The sequence below is a fragment of the Orbilia oligospora genome, assembly GCF_000225545.1.
Source record: "Orbilia oligospora ATCC 24927 unplaced genomic scaffold scaffold00215, whole genome shotgun sequence".
NCBI lineage: Eukaryota > Fungi > Ascomycota > Orbiliomycetes > Orbiliales > Orbiliaceae > Orbilia > Orbilia oligospora.
The window spans coordinates 1,985,901-2,013,333 of record NW_011645772.1 but is presented as its reverse complement, the minus strand read 5'-3'; the positions used below and the strand labels follow the sequence as shown (position 1 = coordinate 2,013,333).

General features: G+C 45.5%; 8 protein-coding genes across 8 annotated transcripts; 5 read left to right on the top strand and 3 right to left on the bottom strand.

Moving 5' to 3' along the window:
- Positions 1–2,901: 2,901 nt before the first annotated feature.
- On the top strand, positions 2,902–4,146 carry AOL_s00215g587 (uncharacterized protein; the record flags this gene model as incomplete). Its single annotated transcript, XM_011129789.1, has 1 exon — positions 2,902–4,146. One exon carries the CDS (start codon positions 2,902–2,904, stop codon positions 4,144–4,146), a length of 1,245 nt encoding a protein of 414 aa, XP_011128091.1.
- Positions 4,147–7,478: 3,332 nt separating this feature from the next.
- On the top strand, positions 7,479–8,021 carry AOL_s00215g586 (uncharacterized protein; the record flags this gene model as incomplete). Its single annotated transcript, XM_011129788.1, has 1 exon — positions 7,479–8,021. One exon carries the CDS (start codon positions 7,479–7,481, stop codon positions 8,019–8,021), a length of 543 nt encoding a protein of 180 aa, XP_011128090.1.
- Positions 8,022–9,952: 1,931 nt separating this feature from the next.
- On the bottom strand, positions 9,953–12,142 carry AOL_s00215g585 (uncharacterized protein; the record flags this gene model as incomplete). The annotated part of the gene is made up of 4 exons (XM_011129787.1): positions 9,953–10,115; positions 10,182–10,801; positions 10,867–11,676; positions 11,999–12,142. 4 exons carry the CDS (start codon positions 12,140–12,142, stop codon positions 9,953–9,955), a joined length of 1,737 nt encoding a protein of 578 aa, XP_011128089.1.
- Positions 12,143–14,409: 2,267 nt separating this feature from the next.
- AOL_s00215g584 (uncharacterized protein) lies at positions 14,410–15,866 on the top strand (the record flags this gene model as incomplete). Its single annotated transcript, XM_011129786.1, has 7 exons — positions 14,410–14,611; positions 14,737–14,818; positions 14,908–14,987; positions 15,060–15,124; positions 15,190–15,392; positions 15,464–15,728; positions 15,789–15,866. The coding sequence occupies 7 exons, from the start codon at positions 14,410–14,412 to the stop codon at positions 15,864–15,866; spliced, it is 975 nt and encodes a 324-aa protein (XP_011128088.1).
- Positions 15,867–16,468: 602 nt separating this feature from the next.
- On the top strand, positions 16,469–17,949 carry AOL_s00215g583 (uncharacterized protein; the record flags this gene model as incomplete). The annotated part of the gene is made up of 7 exons (XM_011129785.1): positions 16,469–16,718; positions 16,799–16,900; positions 16,966–17,062; positions 17,152–17,274; positions 17,344–17,682; positions 17,746–17,850; positions 17,916–17,949. 7 exons carry the CDS (start codon positions 16,469–16,471, stop codon positions 17,947–17,949), a joined length of 1,050 nt encoding a protein of 349 aa, XP_011128087.1.
- A 275-nt stretch (positions 17,950–18,224) lies between these two features.
- AOL_s00215g582 (uncharacterized protein) lies at positions 18,225–19,637 on the bottom strand (the record flags this gene model as incomplete). Its single annotated transcript, XM_011129784.1, has 1 exon — positions 18,225–19,637. The coding sequence occupies one exon, from the start codon at positions 19,635–19,637 to the stop codon at positions 18,225–18,227; it is 1,413 nt and encodes a 470-aa protein (XP_011128086.1).
- Positions 19,638–20,407: 770 nt separating this feature from the next.
- AOL_s00215g581 (uncharacterized protein) lies at positions 20,408–21,846 on the top strand (the record flags this gene model as incomplete). Its single annotated transcript, XM_011129783.1, has 4 exons — positions 20,408–20,569; positions 20,647–21,297; positions 21,425–21,542; positions 21,692–21,846. The coding sequence occupies 4 exons, from the start codon at positions 20,408–20,410 to the stop codon at positions 21,844–21,846; spliced, it is 1,086 nt and encodes a 361-aa protein (XP_011128085.1).
- A 2,805-nt stretch (positions 21,847–24,651) lies between these two features.
- On the bottom strand, positions 24,652–26,112 carry AOL_s00215g580 (uncharacterized protein; the record flags this gene model as incomplete). Its single annotated transcript, XM_011129782.1, has 3 exons — positions 24,652–24,719; positions 24,792–25,061; positions 25,152–26,112. 3 exons carry the CDS (start codon positions 26,110–26,112, stop codon positions 24,652–24,654), a joined length of 1,299 nt encoding a protein of 432 aa, XP_011128084.1.
- Between the last annotated feature and the right edge of the window lie 1,321 nt (positions 26,113–27,433).

Genomic DNA, 27,433 nt, shown 5'->3' with positions numbered 1-27,433 from the left:
CATCGATGCTTAAGCTCTGTCGCTATTGTGTGTTCAATTCCTTCTCCTGGAGAAAGCTCGAGATCTGGTACTACGGTTTCTTCCGTGAGCTTGTGATGTGTAGCAACAGCATTCTCAATTGTTTGAAACAAATTGCGCACAACAATTGAGCTTTTCTCCGCGCCCTATCGGCTCAAATGGAGAAAACGTTTTTTCCTCGACACGGAGCTAATCAATATCCAGTCAATTTGCGGAGGCCTGGGACATGGGAGAAATGGAATGCTTGGTCCTAAGACACAAAGGCTAAATTGGGGCCCTTTTCAAGCAAGAAAAATAAATATATCGTTCGGATACGAGCGAGCATCAACATACATACATATCTAGACTGTCGCCAGCTTGTTTTTGTGCGCATTTAGGCAGTTAAACCAACCCATATGTGCCTCCAATGTCAAAAAGAGGCTGGGCATTCCGTGCTCCCAGCTATGAGTGTTGTCAGGGCCTTCGTTGTGTCGGGTTTTGTAACATCATGAATTCAAGATGATGCTGAGGGATTTGGAGATTTTCGGTTCCCAGCGCAGTCCATGTTCTCGCTTGCGATAAACCTTGACGTTTCGGACGTCCCAAAAGCCAGATTGCCCAGTGGCGACTTTTGGGAAGGGCCCTTCTTATCAAGAGAGAAAAAACTTCGAAGGGGCAGGAGACGAGATTTCTTTTTCGAAGACACTCACTTCTCCAGCCTGAAAAGGCCGCACCGGATTGGCTGGGCGCCTGCCATCATGGGTTCCAAACCAGACTGTAGTTGGCTTGAACTTTCCCAAAAAGGCGGATGTTTGTCTCTGGACGGGGATTACTCGGCATGCTGTGGGCTGCTCGGTGTTTCGAAACGTTTGAGCGTGGGTATGGACAAGACGCGAACTATCAGGGGCTGGGACCAATCCCCATGCGTGACGACCGACCCTTTTGGAATAATTTCGAAAGACCAGTTTGGACTTCAAGTGCAAAGGGAATTTTCGATAGCGTCAAACACTGTCGACATAAAAAAGTGGTTGTGTCTCTTGCCGCTTGCGACGCACTTACAGCCGATATGTTTCATGATTAGCAGCTATACTCTGTGGAAAGAGCTTGCAGCTGTGGCATGAACAGCCTGAGGTAAGTGAGATTCCTGCATAGAAAAGCAAAAAAATCCTATGTCTGGACTTCCTTTATCTTTCTATCGTGGGAAGCATCAACCTCATTTTTTGGCCCTTCTTTCTTTCTTTAGAAATTGCTATTCATGCTCTTCTTTTGCCCTTGAAGTCCATATCGGGTTTCCAGACAGGCTTAGACGATACCAGCTGCTTCAAGGTGAGTAGGAAGAAGCGTCGAACGGGTTATATTCCGTCTGTTCGGAATGCACATTGCTGCCATTCCTCTACCTCATACATCACTGTTCAGCATTTCAGTCGTTGGGTGTTTCATCACGGGGTAAAAGGAAAGAATTTTGGGAGCAGCCCCTCCTTTCCTCCCCCTTCCTTCGCTAGCTCCATCCTTCCCTGGTCTCAGCACAGGCAGCTGTTACTCTGGCTTGTTGCAAAACCTGTGCACCGCAGACCATTAGGTGCATTAGGAGTAGTAGGAGGCGTGGGCTGTTCGTCGTTCTCGACACTGGAAACCTTCTAGACTTTGTGGCTCCTTTCTGGACTGTGATTTTTCTCGAGATTTCCCCTTTCTTTCACACTCTCCTTCTTTCGACGACCGGTCACTCCCTTACCGGTGTTAGCCATCGTCGTCTCTTCCCTTCTTCCGCTCGCTACTCTTTTGATGATCGAGGGCACCACCCCCTTCTTTTGGCTGATTCCGCAAACTGGAAACGTTTCTGACCATTCTTCGATCTCCTGGGTAGATTGATTAGCGGGTTCATAGGGAAAAAGGACTACCCCTCGACCATTTTCTGACCGTTTTGTAACTCGGGGGATTTCAGATAACGGACCCAAGAGAGCAAGAAAAATCAAATATTAAGACAGTCCCATACAGCTTTCCGGTTCACACTGCCGCAGAAATTGGGAGAATTCGGCTTTGTTACGTTTCAGAGCCTACCGTGCTAGTATTGGATCTAGGCCGCTGTGGAGTTCTGCTTTGAGTGAGGGTCCAACAAACAAGTAAGTCCAAGTCACCCGTGCTATCTCTCCCTCTCCGCCATCACCACCAACTGCCCCCCCGAGGTCGATTATCCGTCAAGGGGATGTCTCCCTGAGTTATCCCTCTTAACCCCTCGGCTTCTCTCCCTCTTCAGTCAGTCCTTCTTCTACTTCTTCTTCCTTTCTCCCCCTCCCCTCTCCTCGCTTCCATCTTTTCTTCTCTTTCTCTTTCTCTTTGCACTCCAGCTTTGTGTCGTGCTATTCAGATCGCGTCACATACATCCTGTCGTCGTCGCCATTTCTACTGCCGACCGATCCCACTACTACCTGTAATAGTAATCCGAATTGATCAAGCACTCGTTACCAATCACCGTTTCCTTGAACCTCTCTATATTGTTCCTGGAGACTTGCCCCTCGTTTTCGTGTATCCCACTTTTGTTGCCCGGCAAGCCTAGACTAGCCAACCAGCCCTTTTTTTGATTATCGATATCGCTACCTCCTCCCTGAACTCTAAAACCCAATTGGTCCTCGCGAGATTTATCTAACCACGAGATATTACTACCGACTAAAGTTCGAGTTCACCAGAAACCAATCCGATCGATCCAACGACTTTTTCTCGCAGGGTTTTCCCGTCTCTTTTCTTTTATTTATTTTTTCCTTCTAAACTGCCATACTCGCGTTGTACATTCTCCGGAGTTTACATCGTTCCTCGAGACCACGCCTCCTTTCTTTGGACGGTCGAGTTTATAAGCGAGGGTGTTAAATATAATTTTTATTATATCACGTATCCACAAGGGTATTCTTTATGGCATCAGCTTCTGTAGCAATTGCGCCTCAGCCGCACTACCACCACTCAGACATGATGCAGCAGGATTCACAGTCAGGAGACAAGTCGCGGTCTCCGGAAAGGTTAGTTTTGCGGTATGCAAAATCTCGCTTTTCTAGCTCTCCTCGTGTTGACTCTTCATTCTCAACCGGAATCAGCGGCCGTAGCCCACCAAAGATGGTTGTTATTAAGAAGGAACCTTCCCCTGAGCCACCTCGTCACCGTCCTACCAAGTTGAACCTATCCAAGACTGGTTCGAATATCGCTCCTTCTTCGACACCCAGAACCGCCATGACTATGCGAGAGGTTGGAATGGCCTGCCTTTCACCGGGATTAAATGTCACAGATGATATCATGAGAGAACAGTTAGAACGAAGCATGGATGTTAGGGAACGACAGAGACAGATCATCGAAACCAGACTACAGAGAAACGCCCACGGTAGCAAAGACGACCATGGTGAACCATCCGCAGGATTCAGCACCCCAAGAGGAGGGAAGAGAAAGGCACCACCAAATGGATTAAGTATCGTGGCACCACACCACAGCCACTTTGCGAACGAAAGAGTCATTCATTCGGCCCCTCTAAACCAGTCGTTCACTGTCAGGAGAGGCCTTGCGGAAGCGAGAGCTGATAGAATGACAAATCGACTACCACCAATCGCAGATGTAGTGTTCGGTCCTGATATGGGTGGACGAGACCGAGAAGGGGACCGGGATCAAGACAGAGCACAACTATCCTCTCAACTTAGACAACCAGAACAACGCTCATTCTTCCCACCACCACCAATGAGTGGTCGTCAAGATTATTCTTCGCGCATGGATGTTGATAGACCGGAAAAATCCAAGGAATTTAGAACAGCGGAGGAAGCAGTAGCGAGCATGACAGGCGGACGTGAGGATCTCCTTCCACGAATCGTGCATTATGGTGGCCATCAGCCTCCAACTCCTCCAAGCCCGACTCAAGGTGCAATGGGACATTCTTCTAAACAGCGAGTTTCGAGTTTAGGCCATGCATCCATGTCGAAAACGAAAACCACAACTCTCACAATTCCAGGCTCGGCTCACGAAGTTGTCGGAACGAAGCGGAGACGAACTCGCGGCGACTTTGAAAGAGATGATTCGACAGGATCAGAAAACGATGCGGAAGCACAAGAGGCTAAGAGGAGGAAGAAGGAACGCTTCCTTGCCCTGTGCTCCGAAGCTTGGGATTTGATGCACTCATAAACGCTACCTTGTGCAGTACCCACGGTTCTTCCGATTGTTACGAGATCCAACAACTACGGAACATCGACTCGACTTCGAGAGAAGCTGAAAAGCATCCGATCCGTTTGTTTATTTGTTTTCCCCGCAATTCTTCTTTAGAAGGAGTTGCATCTCTAATTTCTTACGAAAACCTTTTATATCTTTTTTCATGACCGTCATCTTGGGCCTGGTTCTTTTTTCGGTTTTTTTCCATTTATCTTTCAAAGAAGGTAACCCTCTGGAGCCTGGGTTACGCATATCTCTTACGACAAAATGTCTTTTATCCTGTATCATGCTGGCGTATGTACATTCATATCTTTCCTCATATATATCAATAGCTTCTTCTCCTTACGTCATTTCCCTCCCGACATCCCTTTATTCACGTACCTGGCGGGTTTATCACAGTTTTATTGCGACTTTTCATGTACATATTTCCCCCCTAAATTGTCCATCCCTCCAACTACAACCGTCAAACCAAAGTCGTCTTTTTTACTGGGTTCCCTTTTTTACCTCGAATATCTTTCCTTTGCTTCCTTTGTCTGATTTCCAATCCGTTCATTTTTTTTTTTCTTATATGCCGTCCTTTTCCTTCCCTTTCGTTTGTTTAGGTTATCAATACTCAAATAATCTGGAGTTATCATTACTATGTTTCAAGTTTTCTACTCTTTATTCCTTTGGGTCATTTATTCTGGTAGCTAAGTAGTTCGCAAATAACGTAAAAATGCCCGCTCACCTGCCGATATTATATCATAACTTGACTTATTCGCGTCGCATAATGCACGTTATAATGACCTGCTGTCGTAAGCTGTGCATTTAAACCCAAGGATACTTAAGGCAGTTGTTCACATGATCGATAATGAACATCAGAATTTCTTTTTTGATTACAATGCTCCGACATATGTAGCGGCTGCAGCTCAACTACCTCGTCTGCAGAACCAGAAAAAAAAAAAAAAAACATCCTTGCAGATACATGTTTAAATGAGAGCTCTAAGGTCCCCACTTAGGACACCTCCTAGCTCTTTTTTATTTCCCTAGGAGAATTCGGAAGAAACCCTTGACCGGGTTTCGAAATTCTCGTGACGAAATTTTTGTGGGCGTATTTTTTCCCTTCTTGTGTGCATAATCTGAAGCATCCGAGGGCGCTTATTTTAGCGCTTGAGCTAGAACCTCGATTCATGTGTTTATTATTCGAGAAGCTTGAGCTTGAATCTAACTTTTGTCGGCATTTGCGTTCGGTGTTAGGATTAAATTCTAGAATCTAAAGCTTTGAAGTAGAATTACTTAATTTCCGGAGGCAGGCGCTGATATTTCATATTATGTCTTCAGATCTAGAGAGCTTCATTGCTTATAGAACCAGGTGAACTTGTATGAAACTCTGGGGGTTGGGCTAACGTTACAACTGTTCGCTCGAATTCGTGAAAAGTTAAGGGGGGAAATACAACAAGTATATTGATATATGATATATGATACTATATATATAATTACTTACCTAGTTACATCCAACTTCTATGGGAAAACACACCAAGCTATATATTGCAAACAGGTCTAAATACTAAATGAAATCGGAGCCTAGATTTACGAGACTAGCCTAGATTATTTATTTCTCATGTTTTGAAAACCCAACCCGTCTTCCCTTAATCAATTGAGCGTGCTATATGAGGGCGTGCAATCTGGTCTCGAGGCTATGCCCGCAGGTGTTTTTCTAGTGGAGATGTGCATGTACTGTCTTTAAATCGGAGTACGACCGCGACATTGCCTAACTAAATACCTAGGAAGAGTTGGCTGGGTTTATCTATACTTCATATTTGCACTACCTTATGGTCGTCCCAGCCTCCGCCAACCATCTGTCTTGGACTTTGGATTTCATTAGAGGTCGAATGAGAACTTAACAGTATTGAAAACAGCGAGGTTGCATACTCCGTTCGAAAACCACAACTTTAACCTGTAGGCCCGGGTTTGGGACTACTTTGCGCGTTAGTATTTGTGCGTTTAACTTGTAGCGGCTATATAACATATAGCTACCAACAGTTTCAAAAAAGATTTTCATCTATCAAACGGCGCGCACCCGTACTTGTGACACACTGATTGATGCAAATGGCTTGTACTATTGTATCGATATCCAATATCTTTAGTTTCCTTTGGGGGCGGGACTACCCAGCATTAACTCAGTTGAAAGTCCTTGTACCACGGTCTCTTGAATCAGTCGACACGTTGTCCATTTCGTATAAGGACCGACTGTGTATACATATATATATATATATATATATATATTCTTCTTGTCGGGTGCGCGCAGTGTTAATTAATTTATATTGCCAGTATGTATCGAATACCACCCAATACGTACCTACTATAGCCCACGAGCCGCAATATATAGCACTTTTGCAAAAAGAAAAAAGGGAAAGAAAACTCGAGGCATTGAATGTAAGATGTATATCACCATATCAGTACCCAAAGTTTCAGATTATATGTCTAATTTCGTCTTTCGCTATAATACACTTACAATGATTGAACAGAAAACTAACCACGGAGCAGAAACTAGGTTTCAATACTAATGCGATTTGGGTTCATCTTATCCTACGGGATAGTACTGTCTCTGGCCGCTGCAATGCCCGGAGCTTATATGAGCAGGACGGAAAAGGTCACATCTTTAATGAATGTCTCTACGAATTCCTCAGCTGCAATCTCAAACCCCGACAGTAGACCACAAGCTCAGACTCTAGAAGGCACCCCGAGCCCTGCAAAAGATAATCCAGTCGCTGCTCGGACAGTGACGCCATCGTATTTCTATGAAAGACCTCCTACTGTGCAGTGCAGGCTCCCTGTAGATATTCTTGATGGAGTCTTTCCGCAGCAAAGGGGACTATTCCCCGAACTCCCGGCGGGTGCGTGGCCGGACTGGAGTAAGTACAGTCAAGCAAGGGCCCTTGGTCTTATTAGGAACCAAATAAGCATTTGCAAGCTTTGCAACTGTGACGATCGGGGAAATATGAACCCCCAGAGGGACGAGGGGTGGGCCAGCGCTCTAATACGGAATAATTTTTGCTACAGTGACCGCGTAGTACTTCAATGCATTGCTTTCGTAGGTAGGTTTGCCCCAAAACATCCTTCCGAGCCTTGAGTTACTCATCCATAATGGGTCTTGCCTCGCTGACCGGTTTCTTTCTTCTTTTCTTTCTTTCTTTCTTTCTTTTTTAACAGGTTGCACATGTTATACGGAACTAGGAAACCCCCCCAGGGACCCGAATGTTGATATCATACAATATAGAGCAGCTATAGACAATATACCTGCCATTTTTCACGGGCCAAATAATGACATGGCTGGGGGGTGGATATGGTGGAACGGCGGACCTGACGAAACCGGTCGATACCTGACCCTCCCCGGTGGACCCGATCATTATGATCGAAGTTGGTTGGATATTGTCTTCGACGGGGTACCTATTCCTGGTACGGAGCCTCAACTCTTCTTCGAAGGCGCGGATCCCTACGGGTATCAGCCAGGTCCCGGTTCTTACGGATACCCGATCTCTGATCCCTACGGGTATCAGCCAGGTTCCAGTTCTTACGGATACCCGGTCTCTGATCCTTACGGGTATCAGCCAGGTTCCAGTTCTTACGGATACCCGGTCCCTGATCCCTACGGGTATCAGCCAGGTCCCGGTTTTTACGGATACCCGGGCTCTGATGAATATTATTGGAGAGGGGCTGGTGGTGGGGCTGGGGGTGGGTTCGGGGGTAATGGTGATAGTGGGGGGGTATTAAAACGAGGACTTGGGCCACCGAGGTCAATGGAGGGTGGTAAATCGTCTCCTAGAAGGCGTATGATCAGGGGGGGTGGAAGGCCTGTCAACCTCCCCTAGAGGTTCCGGCTGCTGAATATATATCTACCTTCTGCTTCTGCTATGCTCTTCCTCCCTTCAAAATTCTCCATAGCAAGTTTAGCATGATCATCGCCACAAGTTTGAACCTTTCATTATACAAGTAGCTATGTCATCTAATTAATTTGTCAGTATGCTATTTAATTTCATGAAATCGGTGCAACAATATATGTAATGGGCCGCCGTGGAAGATCTGGGGATGTTTGTAAATTATAAAGGCTGATAAGTAGCAATTCGTCAAATCGTTCAAGTATGTTAGCATAAATTTATAATACCTTTATAACTATATATAATTGGTCATACATAACGTATTAGCACTATCATTCTCTGCATCGTATTAGCAAATATTCAAACCTTACCTCATAAAACGGATACTACTAGTGCAAAATCGCAGGACCATCTAAACCTTAACTATTACAGAACTTACCGTATAATCATGCATGGTCTCCTCCAATACGGTGCGTATATAAGCATCTATGCATCTATGTCCATATCACTCTTGGTCTTGATAACCACTTTTTGTTGCATTTTTTGGTGTAACAACACAGAAGGTTTAAGTTACATTTTTAATATCGATTACTGCCCAGTTCGACTCTTGACACCCCTGCACCCCCATTCATTGATCTACACAAGCTTTGAACAGGGTCTGTGGAAATAGACGAATTGAAACATACTCTTGTATATATGAGACTTACACCTGGCCTAACCCCTCTTAGAACCCCACTTTGATTATCGTGAGGAACTAAAATTGTACCCCGCAATTGGGAAAAGCACAAGATAGAGAAGTTGAAAGGGATCTCATGGAAAAGATAGAGTAAGCATCAGATCTATAAAAGGTATAAGTTGGAGCTAGTGTTAGCACAACTGTACCGTCCTGAAGTCCAACGACGAGATAATGCGGATATGCTACCAACAGGATTGATTACTATTTTTAATGCCACGCTATACTGTAGATAGCAATATTTATCTGGAATTTTCAACAGGATAGCTACTTATACAACTACATTCAAAAGCATGAATTATCAACTTTTCGAATAAAATAATATTCTTTCTATTGGTTTCTTTAATAAAAAGATAAAAGGATGACCTAATTCATTCTCATCCCTGCCATGAAAATGTGATATAACAAGAAGTAATAACGTTCAAAAAAAAAAAAAAAAAAAAAAGCACACAACACCGATTTTGATAATTCTTTGGATCAAATGTCACCTCCCATTCTATCAAGGTATGTGGGAAAACAAAAAAGCGGGGTTTTTCTTTTTGGGTAGAGATTATAAAAAAAAGGGGAAAGATATAAAAGTCGGGAGACTAACTACCTCTTTCTTTAAGTTTTGCAAAAGCAATCGATAACGAGCCACCCACCGAGACCATAGGAAAGATATAATAAAGAAACGTTAAGGAGAATAATACGAGGGGGGGGGGAGTAGGGAAGGATATATACTATCGGAGAAGAGATATGGAGAGGGAGAGAGGAAAGTAAGGGTATCGATTGAAAAGAGGAGGACCTTGTCCGAGTTTTGTTTTACAATAATGTATGTTCCAAAAAAAAAGTGGAGAGACGAAAACCCCAACGATGGGGCACAAAGAAATATAGAAACAAGCAGAAGAAAAAAAGCCAATGAACTCAATTTTAGGCAAAGGCAGGAAGAGAAAAAAGCAAAGAGGAAAAAAAAGGTACCCAAACTTGTCTTCGTTTTTGCACAAATATTTTTAAAGACTTTGTGGTTTTAATTTCGCTGGCAATCTCTCGCGCGGGGTCGAGCTGTTCGGATCGTCTGAGCTAAATGTGGGGTATGGGGTTACCCTATTTCGGTTTAGGGTGGCCCATCCCAGGTAAAGATAAAAAAAAAGGGCAAAACAAGACTCGCTAATAGATCACAACAGTTAAGTTCGACAGAGAATTTTTGATAAAACTACGAGGCTGATTGGTTTATCGGTGTTGGTGGGTGCGGGGCGGCAGGCGTACTCGGCGTTAGATTGCTATTCGCCGGTGAGTTTGTTGAGTGTGTTAGATGGTCATGCCGCCTCTGTGGCATTACCTGTTGAAGGAAGAGGTTCGCAGAGAATAACAGGGCCCTTTATAGTAGCGTTAGTTTTTTGGATCTTACGATACATAAATGGGCCGATTATTCGAGGACATACTTATCACGGTTATACTTTGTCGAACTAGCAAGTCCTTCAAACTCCTCATCAGAATCATCGTGATCGAAGGCGAATCTATCAAGTATTCTTTCGTCGATTTGCTCACGATCCTTATCGCTAAGTTTTGGTCCACGACGGTCGATGAAGATACGATGACCACGCGAAGAACGCATCCGGAATCGCATGGGTTCCCCTTCTTCCTCCTCTTCTCGCTTTCTCTTGGTTTGCGAAGGAGCGGAAGTCTGGAAGGCGATTCTCGGTTGTAGCGGTCCCGTTGAGCGCGGATTGGGTGATGACGGCGAAAGCGAGGGAGATGCAGAAGGCGGTGGACTGAGAAGTTGTTGAGCAAAATATGTGTCAACTTGCCTGAAACTGGCTGATGTGTCTGGGGGTGGTGTAACAGGGGGTTTCTGGAATGCGACAACGGTCTGGTCATTCCATCCCGCATTGTTAAACTGTCGTTCCTTCCGCTTCGCGACGACAATCTGGTCGATGTTCTGAACCCTCAACTTGTGAAGGTCCTCGAGTTGAACCAGATCAGCTTCAGGTGGCTTGAAGTCATGTCTGACAGGAGGTTTAGGAGCTGGAGCAGGCGGCTGTTCGACCACGCGCTTACGAGGCTAAAATAATGGGAAAACGTATTAGTGCCGAAAATTGGATTAAATTTAAAAACCAAGAAGCATACCTTGTTGACAAGATCGTCGTCGTTGTCCTGTATATTGAAGTCTCTCTTATATTTCTTCACCTTATACCGGAACGTGTAGACCTTAGCTTCCCAGTTCTGGTTATCCTTCTTGTTGTCTTCTCGCAACTGAACGCATTTAGCAAGCGAACGAACTCTCTCCATGTCGAGCCGTAGGCGCTTAAGCTTGTCAATGCTCTGAGCATCCGTCCGTCTTGTCTTACGTGCGGGTCGGTGCTCTCTCCTTCTAAAGCAGACATACGGGTCACCATCATCTTTATCGATCTGGCCCTGCTCAAACTTTAGACTCGGCATTAACGGCTTGCCCTTGCGCTTTGTTCTTCTCTGTTCCCACCAGGTGTATAAATCTTTGGCGTGGGCTTTCTCCCCTAGTTTCGAGTCGCTTTCAAACGCAGCCTCTTCCATTTCCTCATAGGTCATCAAGTGAATGGGAAGATTCTCATCTTCGCTCAGACCTAGGAAGGGCTGTTTCAGCGAGGTGAGCATTTCATACTCGCTGAAAACTTCCTCGAAGTTATCCTCAGAACACTGCGTGCCCTGGGATTTCTTTGAGTTGTGTTGCGTAAGGTATTCGTCATCTTCCTCGTCGATACAGTATAGATTTCCACTAGTATCTTCGACTGTTGAGGAGAATCGAATGTAGGAGTGTGGGTGAGAGTAGACCTTTCGATAAAGGTTTTCATAGTTTGGGATGACTTTTGATGCATCCGGGGTTGGAATGAAAGCTGCTTTGACTTTTGTGCCAAGTGCAGCAGCATTTGCAGCGGATATAGCGGCTTGCAAATGATGTTCCTAAAAAAAGACAGAAATTATTATTAGCCAAAGTTAAGAATCTTTAGAAAATGGAAATGGAGAATATATTGTGTTGCGCATGTTGCAAGTTGAAATGTGTTGTATTGTCGTGTTGTAGGGGGGAAGACAGGGGTTTGCAGGTTTGAAATCTCCCGATGCGGGAAAGCGCAAATTTTTCATGCCGTGTTTGTTTTTGGCAGCGAGAAAGAGTCATAGGAATAGGGGGCAAGGGATATGGGGCTCTCGGAGGAGACGACGAGATGTCGGAATTGACCTCGCAAGAAGTCGTATAAAAAAATGAGGAAAAATCGGAGAGACTTACGATTTCTTCGGTGCGTTCTACACCAGATTCTATTGTGGCGATGTGTCTCGTATCATCATCGGTAATGTCTATTTGGCTGTCATCAATGACCTGAAGGGCGGCCTTTGTTGACAGCTTACGCTGTCGGAAGCGAGTAGCGGTCATTTTGGGCGACCGGTCGGAGGTTCAGAGGCAGATAAAACGACGAAACCCCGTCCAAAAAGCACGGGAAAAAGACGACCATGGAGAGGAGGTTTACAAGAATCTCATGATGTGAATTTTTTGATGGATTTCGTTGATATAAATGGTGATATTGATGGATAAAGTATCAGGCGTCGTGCGGGGAAGTGGTGGTCTGCCCCTTCTGTTCGGTGTTCTTTGTATGGCTCACGCTGGCAAACTGCCTTTTTTTCGCTCCTGTTGGCTTCGCTTTGCACTGCAGGCTTGCTTTGGGTTTGCTTCCTTTTTTTTTTTTTTTTCCTTCTCGTCTCTTTTTCTCTCTTGCTTTGGTTTGCTTTGCTTCGGAGGGACCAATTTGGGCTGCTGTTTGATGGGGATTAAAAAAACCCCTCCTGTCTTGCCTGCGTTGCCCCCAAAATTAGGTAGTGTTGTTAGTGTCAAATGGTGTTGGGGGCAGCGTACTTCTGGTCCCGGCCCAACTCCACAGTGGTCAGTTCCTAACCAGACCAGTCCGGGCCAGGCCAAAGCAAAGTCAAGCAAAGCAAGCGGAGGAATGTACACACCCTTTCACTTTCACTTCCCCCCTTCACTCACACACCCGCTAGTTACTATGTGATACCCACACCCAGACTGACTCTGACACCCCGTCTGCCTGCCTGCAGCGAGTGTCCAGCTGCCCAGGATGATGGCAGATGTTTGCATCCATCAAATCCTACCAGGATGGGCAAGGTTTTTTTTCCCTCTTTTTCTCCCTTCTTCGATTCCACTGAGATTTATCCCTTCCCAGCATAGTCTCTTAGCTACTCGGACGCAGTATGCATAGACTTGCTTCGTCCGTCGATACCGTTCTGCATGATAATGACAAGAATAGCTGTCCATCACAGCGCCTGCATGGGACTAAAATCAAATAATAAACTCACTTTTAATGTATGTATTGTTCAACGTCCAACTATTAGCTCGACATCTCGATCACACTCTCTTTCTCTCTTGCATTATCACACAATTGCACTGGAGTGACGAAAGTGTGACCAATCCACCGTCAAATTTCGAGGCTTTGAGTTCAAAACGTGGTTCCAAGAAACCGTCATATTTCGTATATAGCTCTCGAAAAGATGTTCGGGAACTTCTAGAAACTCGATCCTAGTTTCTCAAAATCCTGATGCAAATTCGTCACAGAGAGCAGGATTTCCATGGATGTGCCCCTGCCTCGTAGGGTGTCAGGATCCCAGCCAGAAACTAAAAAAAAAAGAGAACAAGATTCATTTTGGTTAGCTCGTTCGCGACGGTTTCATTTGATTGGCTCGAGGATCTACCAGCTTAGTTCCTCTATCAAAAAAAAAGTTGATAAGATCTCGATTCGTTCGGGCTGCACAAAGAACGCTAGCGTAGTTCCTTCCCGTCAATAAGCGTTCTGTTGCATGTGCTTCCTCGAATATCCCCGTCGATGGTTTGTCAACATGGTGACAACTGCCAACCGCCAAATGCTGCATTGTTGGACCTCTTGGGCCTGCAATCAAACGTGACCCGAAATTGCATCCCTTTTTTAATTTTTTCTTGTTTATTTTTTGGAAACCCCAGAATTCTGAGGAATTCTCTTCGGTTTGCAAATTTAGTTTCCATCCTTGCTTTGTTCAACCAACAAGATCTGAGACCGAGTAACGTGACCTTGGATCGTTTAATTCCAGCATCCGAAATGAGATGCATAACCGAGACACCTCTGCAGGCGCCATAGACAACGTTCTTTTGTTCGCTGGTCCGTCTAGAAGAACCGTTAAGGCGGTGCAAAATTCATGCAAAAACCGGATCAGCTGAATCAAGCAGGCACTCAAATCGGACCCTGCCGATGATTTCTCCCGCGCGTTCCGAGGCTCTGACAAGAAACAAACTCTATAACTTAGTACTTAGTATTCGTAAAAGAACGTAGTAGTAAACAGAAAAAGAATCTGAAATTTCTCTGTATGTACGGAGTAGGTTTCCCTTGAAAGCATTCCGTAGAACTCACCTGCAAACAGCCTGGCACTCAAAATCCAACACCGTAACTTCCCCAGAAGCGCGATCTTCGGTGTAACCCCACCTTTCCGGCCACGAAAACAACACCACCGATTTAAACGGCAGACCCCAGTTCGCCAGGAAGGAAAGAAATCATACCACTGGTCGGAATTCCTTTAAGCTTATTTTCAACCCAACCAATCCCAGAGCTCGAGAGATTTATAGGACGGGGCGGGAAAGAGATAGAAGAAAAAAAAGGAAACATGACTTCGGCTCCAAGTAATCTGTATGCACAATGCCTGGAAACGGCAAATTTCATCCGAGATCGTGTTCCCGAGAAACTACGATCTCCTGAGGTTGGTGTCATCTGCGGTTCCGGCCTTGGTGGCCTGGCAGATACTGTCGAGGAAGGAGATAGAGTAGACATTAGTTACTCTGATATTCCGAATTTCGCACAGTCGACAGGTGTGTATAGTCTATCCCACGAGCGTCCTGTGATCTTCAAAGTCGATGTGTTCGTCCCATCCGAGAGATGAAGAGAGAGAAGAAAGAAGAAAGAAGGTTGTTGTTGACTTGATGCTGGTGTTTAGTTCAGGGTCATGCCGGAAAGTTAGTGTTTGGTTACCTAGGTGGGAGCAAGACGCCATCAGTCCTCATGGTTGGTCGAGTCCAGTAGGTTCCCTGTCCTCCAAGTCCCGAAAATACCTGTTTGGGTCAGAGACTACCTCTTTTAAATCACCAGACCACTAAATGTGTATTAGTTTCTACGAGGGCCATAATATTGACAAAACTGCCTTCCCTGTCCGAGTTTTGAAGCTTCTTGGTGTTAAGGTCGTGGTTGGTAGGTTGATTTCGTCAAGCTTGATTCTTTGAAATGGAATTAATTGGCCCGCTAACATTACCCTATCAATAGTTACCAACGCAGCTGGTGGCCTCAATCCTGACTTTAGGGTCGGCGATATTTGTATCCTGAACGACGTAAGTCCAAATCATATGCATAACATTCTACATATGGAACACAAGTTGACGTGGAATCCACACAGCATATAAACCTCCCAGGTTTGGCAGGTATCCATCCCCTCCGTGGCCCTAATGCTGAGGAATTCGGTCCCCGGTTCCCACCACTTTCGGATGCATATGACCTAGAGCTCCGCAAGTTCGCTCATACCGCATACAAAAAGCTCGAGTTATCGATTCCCTCTCGTAGACTCCACGAAGGCGTCTACGCCTTTGTCAGTGGACCTAGGTATTTATAGTAACCTCCGAATATATTTTCTGAATAGATGAATGAAACTGACACGATCGTGACCTCAACAGCTTCGAGACTCGCGCGGAATGCCGAATGCTCCGCACCATGGGCGCCGATGTCGTGGGTATGAGCACTGTTCCCGAGATCATTGTTGCTAGACATGCGGGTATGAGAATCTTGGCTATGAGCCTTGTTACAAACCAAGCTGTCCTGGAACCTGGCCCCAGAGGAGATGCACCTATTGAAGGAGATGTTCAAAAGATTATGGAGCTTGGTGCTGCAAACCACTTAGAGGTGCTGGAAGCTGGAAAGATGGCAGCGAATGATATGCAGGTAAGTTGTCTTCCAGCTTTGTACTAGTTCTGAAAGTTTTTCAAGGCTAATGATTTTTAGAATCTGGTCCGACTGGTTGTCGATGAGCTACCAAATATTACGGAGAGGAGGCCATTACCTGTTGAGGACCAGGAGTAGATATTTGATCTGGGTGTTTCTGTCACAGCTTCGGGGGCATATCGAGTAGTATTTAGGGGAGTAGATGGTATTATCTTATAAATAACCCAGGGTTTAGATGGCTAGTAGATTAGTAGATACCATAACATCAATAGACCCGGCATATGGTATCAATAGAATACAATTGCATCCAACGTGGGAGGCCATGGTAGATCATCATGACATCGATACTTTTTTTCTTCTCAATAACCATTTTGCCCAGAACAGTCGAAACCCCTTCTGGAATATAAACCTAAAGCTCTCCAAGCGCCCTTCACCTTAAATTTACGACTTTCTAGAGAACATATGATATTTCTAACCACGATACTAAATTTAACTATACTACCTAATCTTTAAATCGTGTTGAGATCTTTCCCAAGTCCGCCAGCCAAAAATCCTATAAACCACAACTCGCAAAATCCAACCTCACACGATCAAACAACCACAAAATCCCATGCATAGTGACTAACCCTCCATATAAACTTCCACATCCCATCTATAAAGTCCCCCCCAAGCCTAGCCACATAAAAACCCCCAACCACACCCCTCAAAATCACAAAATTTGTATAACAAAATCATCAAAAATGACAATAGCAATCGGTCTAGAAGGCTCGGCTAACAAGCTGGGGGTGGGCATAATCCGCCACACACCCTCCAAACCCGCCGAGATCCTATCCAACATCCGACATACCTTCGTCTCACCGCCCGGTGAAGGGTTTTTACCGAAGGATACGGCGATTCATCACCGCTCATGGGTTGTGAAGCTAGTAAAACAGGCGCTGAAGGAGAGCGGGGTGACAATTCGGGAGGTTGATTGCATTTGCTATACCAAGGGTATTTCATTTCAATATTTGTGACGAGTTTCTTTAAAAATGACGAAGGAAAAAGAACTAGAAGGCTGATAGAATTTTCAGGGCCTGGAATGGGCGCACCGTTACAGTCCGTGGCCGTAGCGGCGAGGACGCTAGCGCTGCTATGGGATAAGCCGTTAGTAGGAGTGAATCATTGTGTAGGCCGTATGTCCCTTCGCCCATCCAGGATGATTTCGTGAATCAGAAGATTTAAATAACAACATTCATAGACATCGAAATGGGGCGGGAAATCACGGGAGCGGATAACCCTGTTGTTCTATACGTATCCGGTGGCAATACACAAGTTATTGCATACGCAGATCAAAGGTACTTCTTTCCAACCTCTGGACAGTTCCAGGATTTAAGACCTCCTGTGAACGAAAGCTGATGTGAATCACTAACTATCATATTAATAGATATCGTATATTTGGCGAAGCATTGGACATCGCAATAGGTAATTGTCTCGATCGGTTTGCCCGAACGTTAAACATATCAAATGACCCCGCGCCCGGGTATAACATTGAACAGATGGCAAAAAAGTATGTATGTACCTATACATCCATAACCAGCCACCCTTCTTGCTAACAACCCCTCCAAATTTTTATCAGAGGAAAACATCTTATAGATATACCTTATACCGTTAAGGGAATGGACTGTTCCTTCTCCGGAATTCTAGGCTTCATAGACGCCTATGCTGGAGAAATGCTTTCCGGGGCTGAAAAACGAGACCCCGACACTAGGGAGCTAATCACACCCGAAGACCTATGTTTCTCGCTTCAAGAAACGGCTTTTGCAATGTTGGTTGAGATTACAGAGCGGGCTATGGCACATGTGGGGAGTACGCAAGTGCTAATCGTTGGTGGGGTCGGGTGTAACGAGAGACTACAGGAGATGATGGGGATTATGGCGAGAGACAGGGGTGGGAGCGTTTACGCTACTGATGAGAGGTATACTTTATTCGTATCACGGGAGGGATAGTTGGTTGAGTCAGTTACTAACAGAAATGATAGGTTCTGCATAGATAACGGGATAATGATTGCTCACGCTGGGCTGTTGGCGTTTCAAACTGGGTTCACGACACCCATAGATGAATCTACATGTACACAACGGTTTAGGTATGTCTTAGAAGATTTTGCTTTTATACCTTGTGAATGCGAACTAACTTGGGCGGGGATTCTAGGACCGACGAGGTTTTTGTAAAATGGAGAGAATAGAGATTGCATTTGGTTAGCGTCAATATTGCAATTTAAAGACACAATGCTAAACTCCGTCCGAAAAATCATGCCGCTGTTCGAATTCTAGTAAGGAATGTCTTAGGGCCACCCCGTATGTGATATAATATGTACAAACGAAGAGAACGATCTTAGAGGGCGCTCGTTTGTAACCGAAGGTTCAAATAGCAAACAGGAATACTCTCACTAAGGAAGGTTCTAGAATATGCATGAAGCAAACCGCAAGCGCCAAATTACCAACTGAGACACCCAATTCCTCAATAGAAATTTGAGTTAGGGGGTTCTTGACCTTCTATAATGTATCCAGGGTTTGGATCGAATGAGGGCCCGGGAGTGTAAACATCCATATGAGGGACCCATCCCTCGGGTTTCGGGTAATCCCGGTCTTTATCGAACGGGTTCTCCCGAATATATGCACTGACATTTTCCCATTTCTTTACCTCCTCTAGGTACCCTGCGATGTTTCCGAGGACTTCGTCACCACCGGCGTTGTGAATATCTACTGTATATTCCGGAACCAACAAATGATTATGGGGTTCTGAGGAAGCCTTATCGGTGCTATCATCCATCAAGACGGTATTGGTCTGGTCGAATTGCCAATTGCTATCCTGGTCTGCAAGTGCATCCCATACCATGGATAGCCGCTTGAATGTCGAAACCTTTAACTTGAAGTACTTGTGAGGAATGTCCATATCTTCTCGAGTGAATATACGCAGAATCTTGCTGCGATGCTCTCTAGCCATAGTAGCCTTCAGTAGATTAAGAATAGTGCCTTGCATTGCAGACGAAAACACTACGACGTGGTGCTCTCGGAAAAGATAATCTAAGAAAGGCGGGAGATTTGTCCGAGGCCATGGGTTGTATTTGTCTCTACACCCATTAAGCATTCTTGTACGGCAGAGAAGGGTGCCGTTGAGATCAAGTATAACAAGAAGCTTCCGTTTGGTCGGATTGTCGACTGGCCTGGTCGGAGTGCGAGCCGCTTGAAGATATTCTTCAGTTGGCAGAGGTGGCGGGAGGACAATCTGCGCCATCTTATGGTCCCGTTGTGTCCAGCCATCTCTATAGCCTGTCGCATCCGCAGGATCCTCAGGGACCCATTTTTTGGAAAGCCTGATACGGTCTGGGTCGTCTTCTGTAAAATACTTCTTGGCAGGCCTTCTATGTGGAACTCGGAGGTCTGTAGTCAAAAGAAAAGGATTCTCGGTCCTTAGGTTCAGCTTGTCGAAGTCGTCATTGATGTTTTTGCTCCCACGATCGACAGGCTGAGTGTTGGCATCAGGGCGGGCTGCAGGGTTTCCGTGAAATTGTCGCGACTGTTGAACCTGGAATGCCTTACCTTTGCCTTTAGGTTTAGTCGCCAGTTGTGATCCTATACCTGAAAGCCCAGGCCCGGTGCTCATTAGGGCCTGATAGCTCGGAATCCGGCCGCCTGTCTGATGATATGGTAACATTGGGACAGCTTGTCGGAGTTCCCGAGCATTCGTATGTGGTTGCGATTGTGGCGATTGCATAGATGTTGCTAAAGCTGGCACTTCAGCTTTATTTACTTGTTTGGAAGCCTCTGCCTTCTTCGCTTTGGGTCTCATTCTCCTCCTATTGCGCTTTTTAGACCCGGATTTCTCTATCCCTTGGGTGGCATCACCCGGATCTACGGTTTGGTCGTTCATCGTATGGTAAAGTGGTACATATTCGGGGTACCGAGAGCAATGCGTAGCATAGGGATGGCTCGGAGAACTGAGATATCCAGGGAGGTATCTGCGAGAAGGGTATGTAAACTGTGGGGGCATTGTTCGAGAGACTCAGTGTTAGCTTGTACTGCTGCTTAAGATCTAGAGTTGATGGCTTTTTGTCTATATAAGCTCGGCAGGCACTACCTTCTGGCAAATAGCCTGAGGCCTGGATATGAAATTGAATGCAGAAGAACTGCTAAGACTGCGAGTTATAGGCCGAATTGTGGATAGTTGTGCAGCAGCTACAAGGCCTGCTGCGGGTTGAGGGGGTAGAGTTCGAGGAGAGTAAAGAAGTAACGAAGTAACGAAGTAACGGGTAGTTTGGTAGTCGAAGAAGAAGTCGTAGGTTTCCTTAGAAGATACTGATGCGGGTGTTTTCGGTTGGTGGAGTAGGTTGACGGAGTGGCGAAGGTTCAAAGTCGGGAGGATGCAAATGAGTCGCAGTTGAAGTTCGAATGTTGAAGTTCATCCGAAAGTGCGGCAACATTATCTCTTCGTGGCAATTTTACACGAGACTAATTTTAACTTTAAAACGAGCAACTATAGCCGAGTTAGGCCTCTTTGCGGCTTAAAATTCTCAAATTCAAACTTTAGCGGCAGCGCTAGAGCGACTTGCGACTTCAAAATTTCATCTTTCTTTCTCAAAAGCTACGACAGGGCAAACTATCACCAAAACAACCTAGCTTAAGGGTTCGCATAAAGCTACAATGGTGAACAAACGCGTACAGGTTCGTTACGAAGATAGCGATGTAGAAGACGAGGTCAACAATTGGTCGGGCGACTCCGATGTTGCCAGCGACGATGACTCCGATGCGCCTTTTGAAGAGCCGGCTGCGAGGTCTAGACCGAAGGGGGCCACCACAAGGAAGGTATGGAATATGCCCGAGGATATCAGTATGAAACAGGAGGATTACATATTCAATTTACTAACAACCTAGACTCACAGCCGGCGGAAGAGCAATCGGGCGATGACTCGAGTGAGGAGGACGAAAATGAATTCGGGAGCGAGTCAAGCGAAGGGGGGAGCGGAGAAGAGGAGGGGGAGGATGTCACAGCTGACATAGCGGCCATATCCTTTGGAGCGCTGGCAAAGGCACAGCGATCGCTGAAGCGAAAACGGGACGAACCAGAGGACGATATCAGCGATCAGTCAGATTCGAAACCAGAGGTATCAAACGGCAGAGACCCACGGAACGCGGCTCGGCTAGCAGAGATCAAGGGACGGATGCAAGCCCTCCCCGCCGACTCTAAAAGCTCATTCGCCGAAGGTTTAAGGAGAGCCAGAGAAAAGCGGAAAGAGAGGGAATCTCACGATTCAAGATCAAAGCGCTCAAGTAAGCATGCACCAACAGAGATGTCATCGAAGAAAGCCGTGTCTCGCCGGCGCATCGTAGTCGACATGCCGGCCGATACAACAAGAGACCCACGCTTCGACCAGGTAGGACAATCTGGGGCTGTAAATATGGACAAGATCGCCAAAAACTACGATTTCTTAGACGACTACCGGGACTCGGAAATCAGAACATTACGTCAGGAGGCAGTAAAAGAAAAAAACCCGATTCGCAAGCAGGAGCTGGAAAACACATTGAAATCTCTCGTGAGTGGAGCCTAATTCATTTATTTTTTGGATCCTCCTTTGGCCACGTTGCCATCGGATGAAGGGGTGGTGTGGTGGTGGTGGGCGCAGAAATACGATGCTGACTTTTAACCTTTTCGCCTGATAGGAATCGAAGAGAGATGCACGAAAGCGGAGGCTTGACCATGACAAGATCCTTGCAGAGCACAAAAAGAAAGAGCGAGATGCCATCAAACAAGGCAAAAAGCCTTTCTACCTGAAAAAATGTAGGTTGAAATCTGCAATTGGTCCGGGAGAACTATTTCGTGAAACACTACTTCATTTCACTGCCCAGAAATTCTCTATCGATCGCGCATCGAATCGAATAAATTGGCTAACACGGAGAAATCCTGTTTTTCTTTCCTTTGAACTATAGCCGATCAAAAGAAACTCGTTTTAACAACTCAGTTCGCCAACATGGGTGAGAAGCAGAGGTCGCGGGTTATTGAAAAGAAGAGAAAGAAGGTTGCCTCAAAAGAAAAGAAACGACTGCCATGGTCTAGACGAACGGCAGCCGGGCCAGAAGACTAGGTTTTACCGAGCAAGCCCAACGGTTTTTCTTGCCTTTGGCGTTTCGTCAACAGTGACCGAGAAATATCAACAACCAAATGCTTTCACAGCCAATTGTAACACCTCAATATTAGCTTAACGAGATCCTGTGACTTTGTTATCATGCAGAAAGGGACTGGGATCCGACCTCCACTTTCGCTTTCGTTGATGATTTTCCCTCACCCGCCGTCTTGCACCTCTCCTGCATTATGCATTGAGCACATGGAAGGTGAGGGGCAAAAGAAAACTAAGCCACCAGATATTTCCTGCATTTCAAGACCAAATTCTGTCTAAGCCAAAACCCGCCTTGTCGAGTGAAGCTTTGGAGGTCTCATACACAAACCGTTGAAACAAAAAATAAAATCGCTTGGTTTTGTTTTTTCTCCGGAGGTGAGTGGGGCCGAAGTTAGGCTGCTGCCTTACCTGTAAGTGCGGGATGGCAGTGATAATACCTGCAGTAATAGTGGGGAGGGGTGTCAAAGCAAGCAAGCAGACCAAGCAGGACGACAGGCGCCAAACGAACAGTGTCAGTTTAGCGGAGCCAATGTGAACCACCTGTCAGACCGCATATCGAAACAAGAATTTGCAACAAACCAACGACAGACTGAACACGGCTTGAAGCTTAACCACATTCCCGTAACGAACACTCTTTTGACTCGCGATAGTCTAACTAGTCTTAGTGTGCGCGCTATGCAAAATTACCCCTCCATCCCATCTCCGCCGACCAGCTAGTTGACCCCGCAGACATCTCATTGTATTGAAGGAGGTATGGGCAGACCGTCTTTCGGAAAGAAGAATCGGTTTGAATCAATTTAGCCGAGCCCCGGAACCTTCAATGGGCAGGTTTTTTTTACTCTCCGAACGAGCTCAGTATATTGACCTTCGCTCTTGGCCCACTCCATTGGCCAAAACCAAGCAAAAAAAAGAGGCCGGTATAAATACAATACATCAAATCGGGCGCAATTAGTAGTTCCTCCATCCGGCAGATGCATATCGATGCCGCGAGGCTTAGGCGGGATTTTAGAATCGGGTCTTTAGATCACAACATCACTGCATCGGCTCGCAAGACATTGTCGAAAAGCTAATAACAAACCGATCTTATGACTATCCCTGTCAGTATGTAGATTTGAACCCCGGCCATCACAAACATCAAGAGGACTAGCTCTGTTTTCCTTTGCGAAAAAGCACACTAATCTCCGACTCGAGAAATGCCGTCCGTTTCGCAAAAAGAACAGAAAACGGTTTTTTTCTTCTCGCTGCTCTCATTCGCCTGTGCGCAATGGTGCTAATGTAAGAAGCTAATGTCCATTTAAGCATGCGTCTCGATGTGGATTAGGCCTGTTCGCATTTTGATACACTGGATTGTACCGTTACCCTTCGTAGTATCGAAATGATGTTGCAGTAGTACTATAGTCGATGATACATAGCGTTATAGTAGTTTCCCGGGTTCACGAATTTGAAGAGCTCGAGTCGAAAAAACATGCGACATATAATTTTTTATTTTTTTTTGCTCGCTCCCACCCTCCCTTGCCTGCCCGCCCTTCGAACACGCGTGATATTAATTAAGTATTTCCATTTCTCCATATAGCACATAGAGATCCTTGCCGTGCATCAACGCCCGGCAGACGCACCGCGGCACGATATGGTGCGTTCCCTAGATTACTGTAGGGTTTTTTCTTCGTTGCTGCATGAAAAAGCTTTGACTTTGCCTTTGGTATTATAGATCAAATATTCCGAGGCTAAAATGCAAATCAACTAGCACTAGGCGGGGGGCCCTTGGGGATACACTACTGGGTGTAAGGGAAGTATAGACTTATCGGTGCGTATATGCAGCGCATGGTCGTTGGTCGGGTTTTTCCATCGGGCCAGGTCTTTGCGGTAAATACAGACATATTTTGTTTCTCAGTGGTCAAAGCTTACAATTCAGAGCACCCGAGCGTTTTCGTAGAAGGAAAAAAAAGAATGCAGTCAATCATTAACACCGTTACTTCGTTCGTGATGTGCGCAATAGCGAAAAGATTAAAAATGAAAAAAGAAAGGAAAGGAAAAGAAAAGAAAATTTTAAAAGTGATAAGAGTCCTGATTAAAAAGGTTATAGTGTTGACGTGAAAGAAGGAAGGATGAGGCGGTAAACAGGATAAACGAATGACAAGAAAAGGATAAAAGGAAACGTACCCAGACGCTTAAAGCAGAATAGCGAAAAGCAGGCTGGATATTAAAAATATTAGGAAAAGGATATAAAAAACGCAAACGAGAAATAAACAACAAAGGAAAATAATAAGGATAATTGGGGAAGAAATATTCACAAAGAAAAAAAAAGGGTAATGATGTTACAAAGAAAAATAAGTCTCTATAGTTAAAAGATCCCGACCCGGAAAGACACCAGTGTTCATGCATATCGTAAACCCCCTCGTATAGAAACTCCATATTGGTAAAAGGATTTTGTGCGCGCAGAATACCCAAAAAAGAATCAAGTGCAAGGGAAAAATGATGGATTGACCCCACCCAGAACACCCAGTGTTGATGAAGAAAAGAAGAAAAAAAGGTCAATGTCCCTCCAATCCCTCCCTTCGAAGTTGCTTAGTCCACCTTTCAGAAGAATACCGTGGCTGGACTTCGGAATGGAAACAGTAACGCCGCGAGAGAAAAGCGAGAGCAGTCGGGAATTTCTGATGGTTTATCGAAAGTCCGTGCTGAATCGAAGATATTGCCCCTGCCAGGTTGTTAGATTCCCTGGACCGCCCTGTGCCATAATACCATACTAGGACGAATATTCGGTTAACCGTTCTAGCTAGCAGTCTCGGGAGCTACTGCCGGTTCTTTATTTTGCATCAAATCTAGACATTCTTGGATAGCTGGAAACAATTGAAAACCATGTTAGCACTGTGGTCGCCGATAATTGGCGCCTCTGGCGGGATAATTCTTACCGCCTAATATCTCCTCTTCCCAGACCCCCATCTGATAATCCACCAACCCATGTCTCTCCATGTTATCACAGTGGCGTACCAGTTCCATGCCCATATTCTCCAAATTCTCGTCGGTGATGAGATCCCGTGGTTGTTGGATGGATTGTCCTGTGTTTCTTTGTTCCAGTAATAACTCTTTCTGTTTCTGCATGGCTGCAAGCCAGCACATATTGAATTCATTCCAGAGCTTCGACCTGTCTTTGTGAAGTTCCTGCTCGTCCCGAACCAATCCTGTAACTAAAGCTTTAGCTCAGCTCAGAAAATGCAATTTAAAAAAGGGTTGTATTCCAAATAGAATGTTGTAAAATGGAGGGAACTTACCTAAATCGACTGCATTAGACAAAAGCCATTCGCTGATGTCCAAGAGTGCTGTGCCAGCAGCTACCATTCTACCATCTCGGACATTCTGAAAGCAGGATCTCAAAGCGTCCTGGTACTGATTATATGCTGCATCCATACTGGCTTGATCTGAGCTTCCTTCCTCTGGGTTTGGATACATAAATTGTTGTTGATTTTCGTCGGGTGCCAGAGGAAGGGGAGCTCCATAAGCTTGACTAGCTGATGGGCGTCCAGGATAGGAGATATTCGGATACTGTGTTTGAGCTTGTTGAGGAGAAACGCTGGCTGCCGTATGTTGGCTCCCATCTCCGTAGTAAGGTGGAACTCCGAATTGGTTGGAAAGAACTTCGATCGCAGCAGCCGCTGGCTGTCTGGGAGGGTAAGCTTGCTCGTAGAGCTCATTAGGTGAGGATTGTTGCATATTGTACCCCATGTTTTGGGAGTAAGGGGAGTAGTTGCCAGGTCTCTGCATGGCGTCTTGAGTCGAGTAATCCGACTGATAAGTAAGGCCCTGATTCTGAACCGGAGTAGTAGCAGTCGCGTACTGCTGCGGTGCGTCTTCCGAGTAATAGCTATATTCACCTTGTCTAGGAGTTGATCTCGGGGTCTGGGCCATAGACAAGGGCATCTGGGCTTCTGCTAATGTAACACCAACGGTTGAAGTCCTTGGTAACAGTTGGGACGTTGTTCTCGGGTAACTGTCTGAGAGTGGCAGGAGTGGTGAAAGTGCAATAGCAGCTGAAGACCTTGGAACTATTCTCGATGAATTCTGATCCTCAACTCTAGCCATCATCCGTCGTCCTATTGTATTCTGTACAGTTGGTGACCAGCTGCTACTACTTGCTAGTGCTGCCAGACTTAAAGGATTGCTGAACCTCCCCTCAGCAGCCCGGTTTCCCTGCACTCCACTAAACGGGATCGAACCTCTGTTAGATGCCACCATGCAGACTGAATGATGTCGAACGCTTAAAAACAAAGGCGATAAGAAAGGAATGGAAATGCAAATATCGATGATAAGACCAGAAGAGCGATGGAAAGGGCTACACGTGAAGCCTCTATATGCTGTCCTTGTATATGACGCAAAGGGAAAAAAACAACAATGCAGAGTGTTCTAATTGAAAACAGATGCTGAATATTGGGTGTCCTTGGAATACAGAACCTTGGAACGTCGGGGTATCATCAAGTATAAAAATGAAAGAGGGCAAGAAAAGCCTTGAGGCACTTACATGTCTTATTAGTTTTTCTTTATTTTATTTTATTTTTTTTCCTTCTGAAAGAGGGCTCGGATGAGGAAAGATCCTAGCAGCCTGCGGATTGTGTCCAGATCGAAATGATGGAGCCACGACCGCCCTAGTTTTTTATCCCCTCCAGGTACCGGTTCGGTAGGATAAGGAAGGTTGCTACCTGGGATCCCAAATAGGGTGACTAGGATGTGTCGACCGTTGCCCAAGTATTAATTGGCGTAATCAAGGGAGTTTTGGTCTGCTCAGTAGCAAAACAGGGATGTGCCTGATAGATGACTGGTCGGGAAGGATTGTTTCTTGTAGGACACGCCGAACAATGATCAGGCGCTGAGAACCACCCGGGGACAACTGATCAAGCCTCTTTTACCCTGAGACGTGGCCGTGAAGCTCTGGCCTAGCGGGGGGTGGGGTGTCAGGTAGATATTGATAGGAAAGCAATGAGCTTAGGATAATGCAAGTTTCTTCTGACGGAACCCCTCCTGTGAACCTATTGAAGTCTCACTTTCAAAAAGCACTGCAATAGTATTGTTGTCCGACGGAGGTCAATAGCTTCTCGAATAGATTCAGCTGTGTCAGCTAGAAGACTAGACGATGGGTCGTGAGTGTATAAATAGAAACGGGGAAAGATGAATAGATTGAAAAAAATGAAATAAAGGTTTAAATAAAAAATATTAATAATAACGGAGTAAGAACGTTGCCTTACGACCGGAGTCAGAGCTCAGGCCGTTAATACTTTATGAAGAAAGGTCCGATTGGTGTCACTCGCTAAGTTCGACTCGGGGGGTATCCTAAAAGTGGTCTCAGATTGATGGTAAGTTCAGATTTTTGCTGGAGATGCTAGTGCAGTGGAGGCAAGCTGTTGGAACGATGTATTGACTATATAATTTCTCAAGGTGTGGCACCACACTAGTCAAAGATAGCCGTATGGGGTAGCTGGAAATTTATTAAGACCACTGGTGAGAAGGAAGAACCCCTGGATGGGGTAAACTGGAGGGGTTTCTTTCTATAGAAGCCAACTGC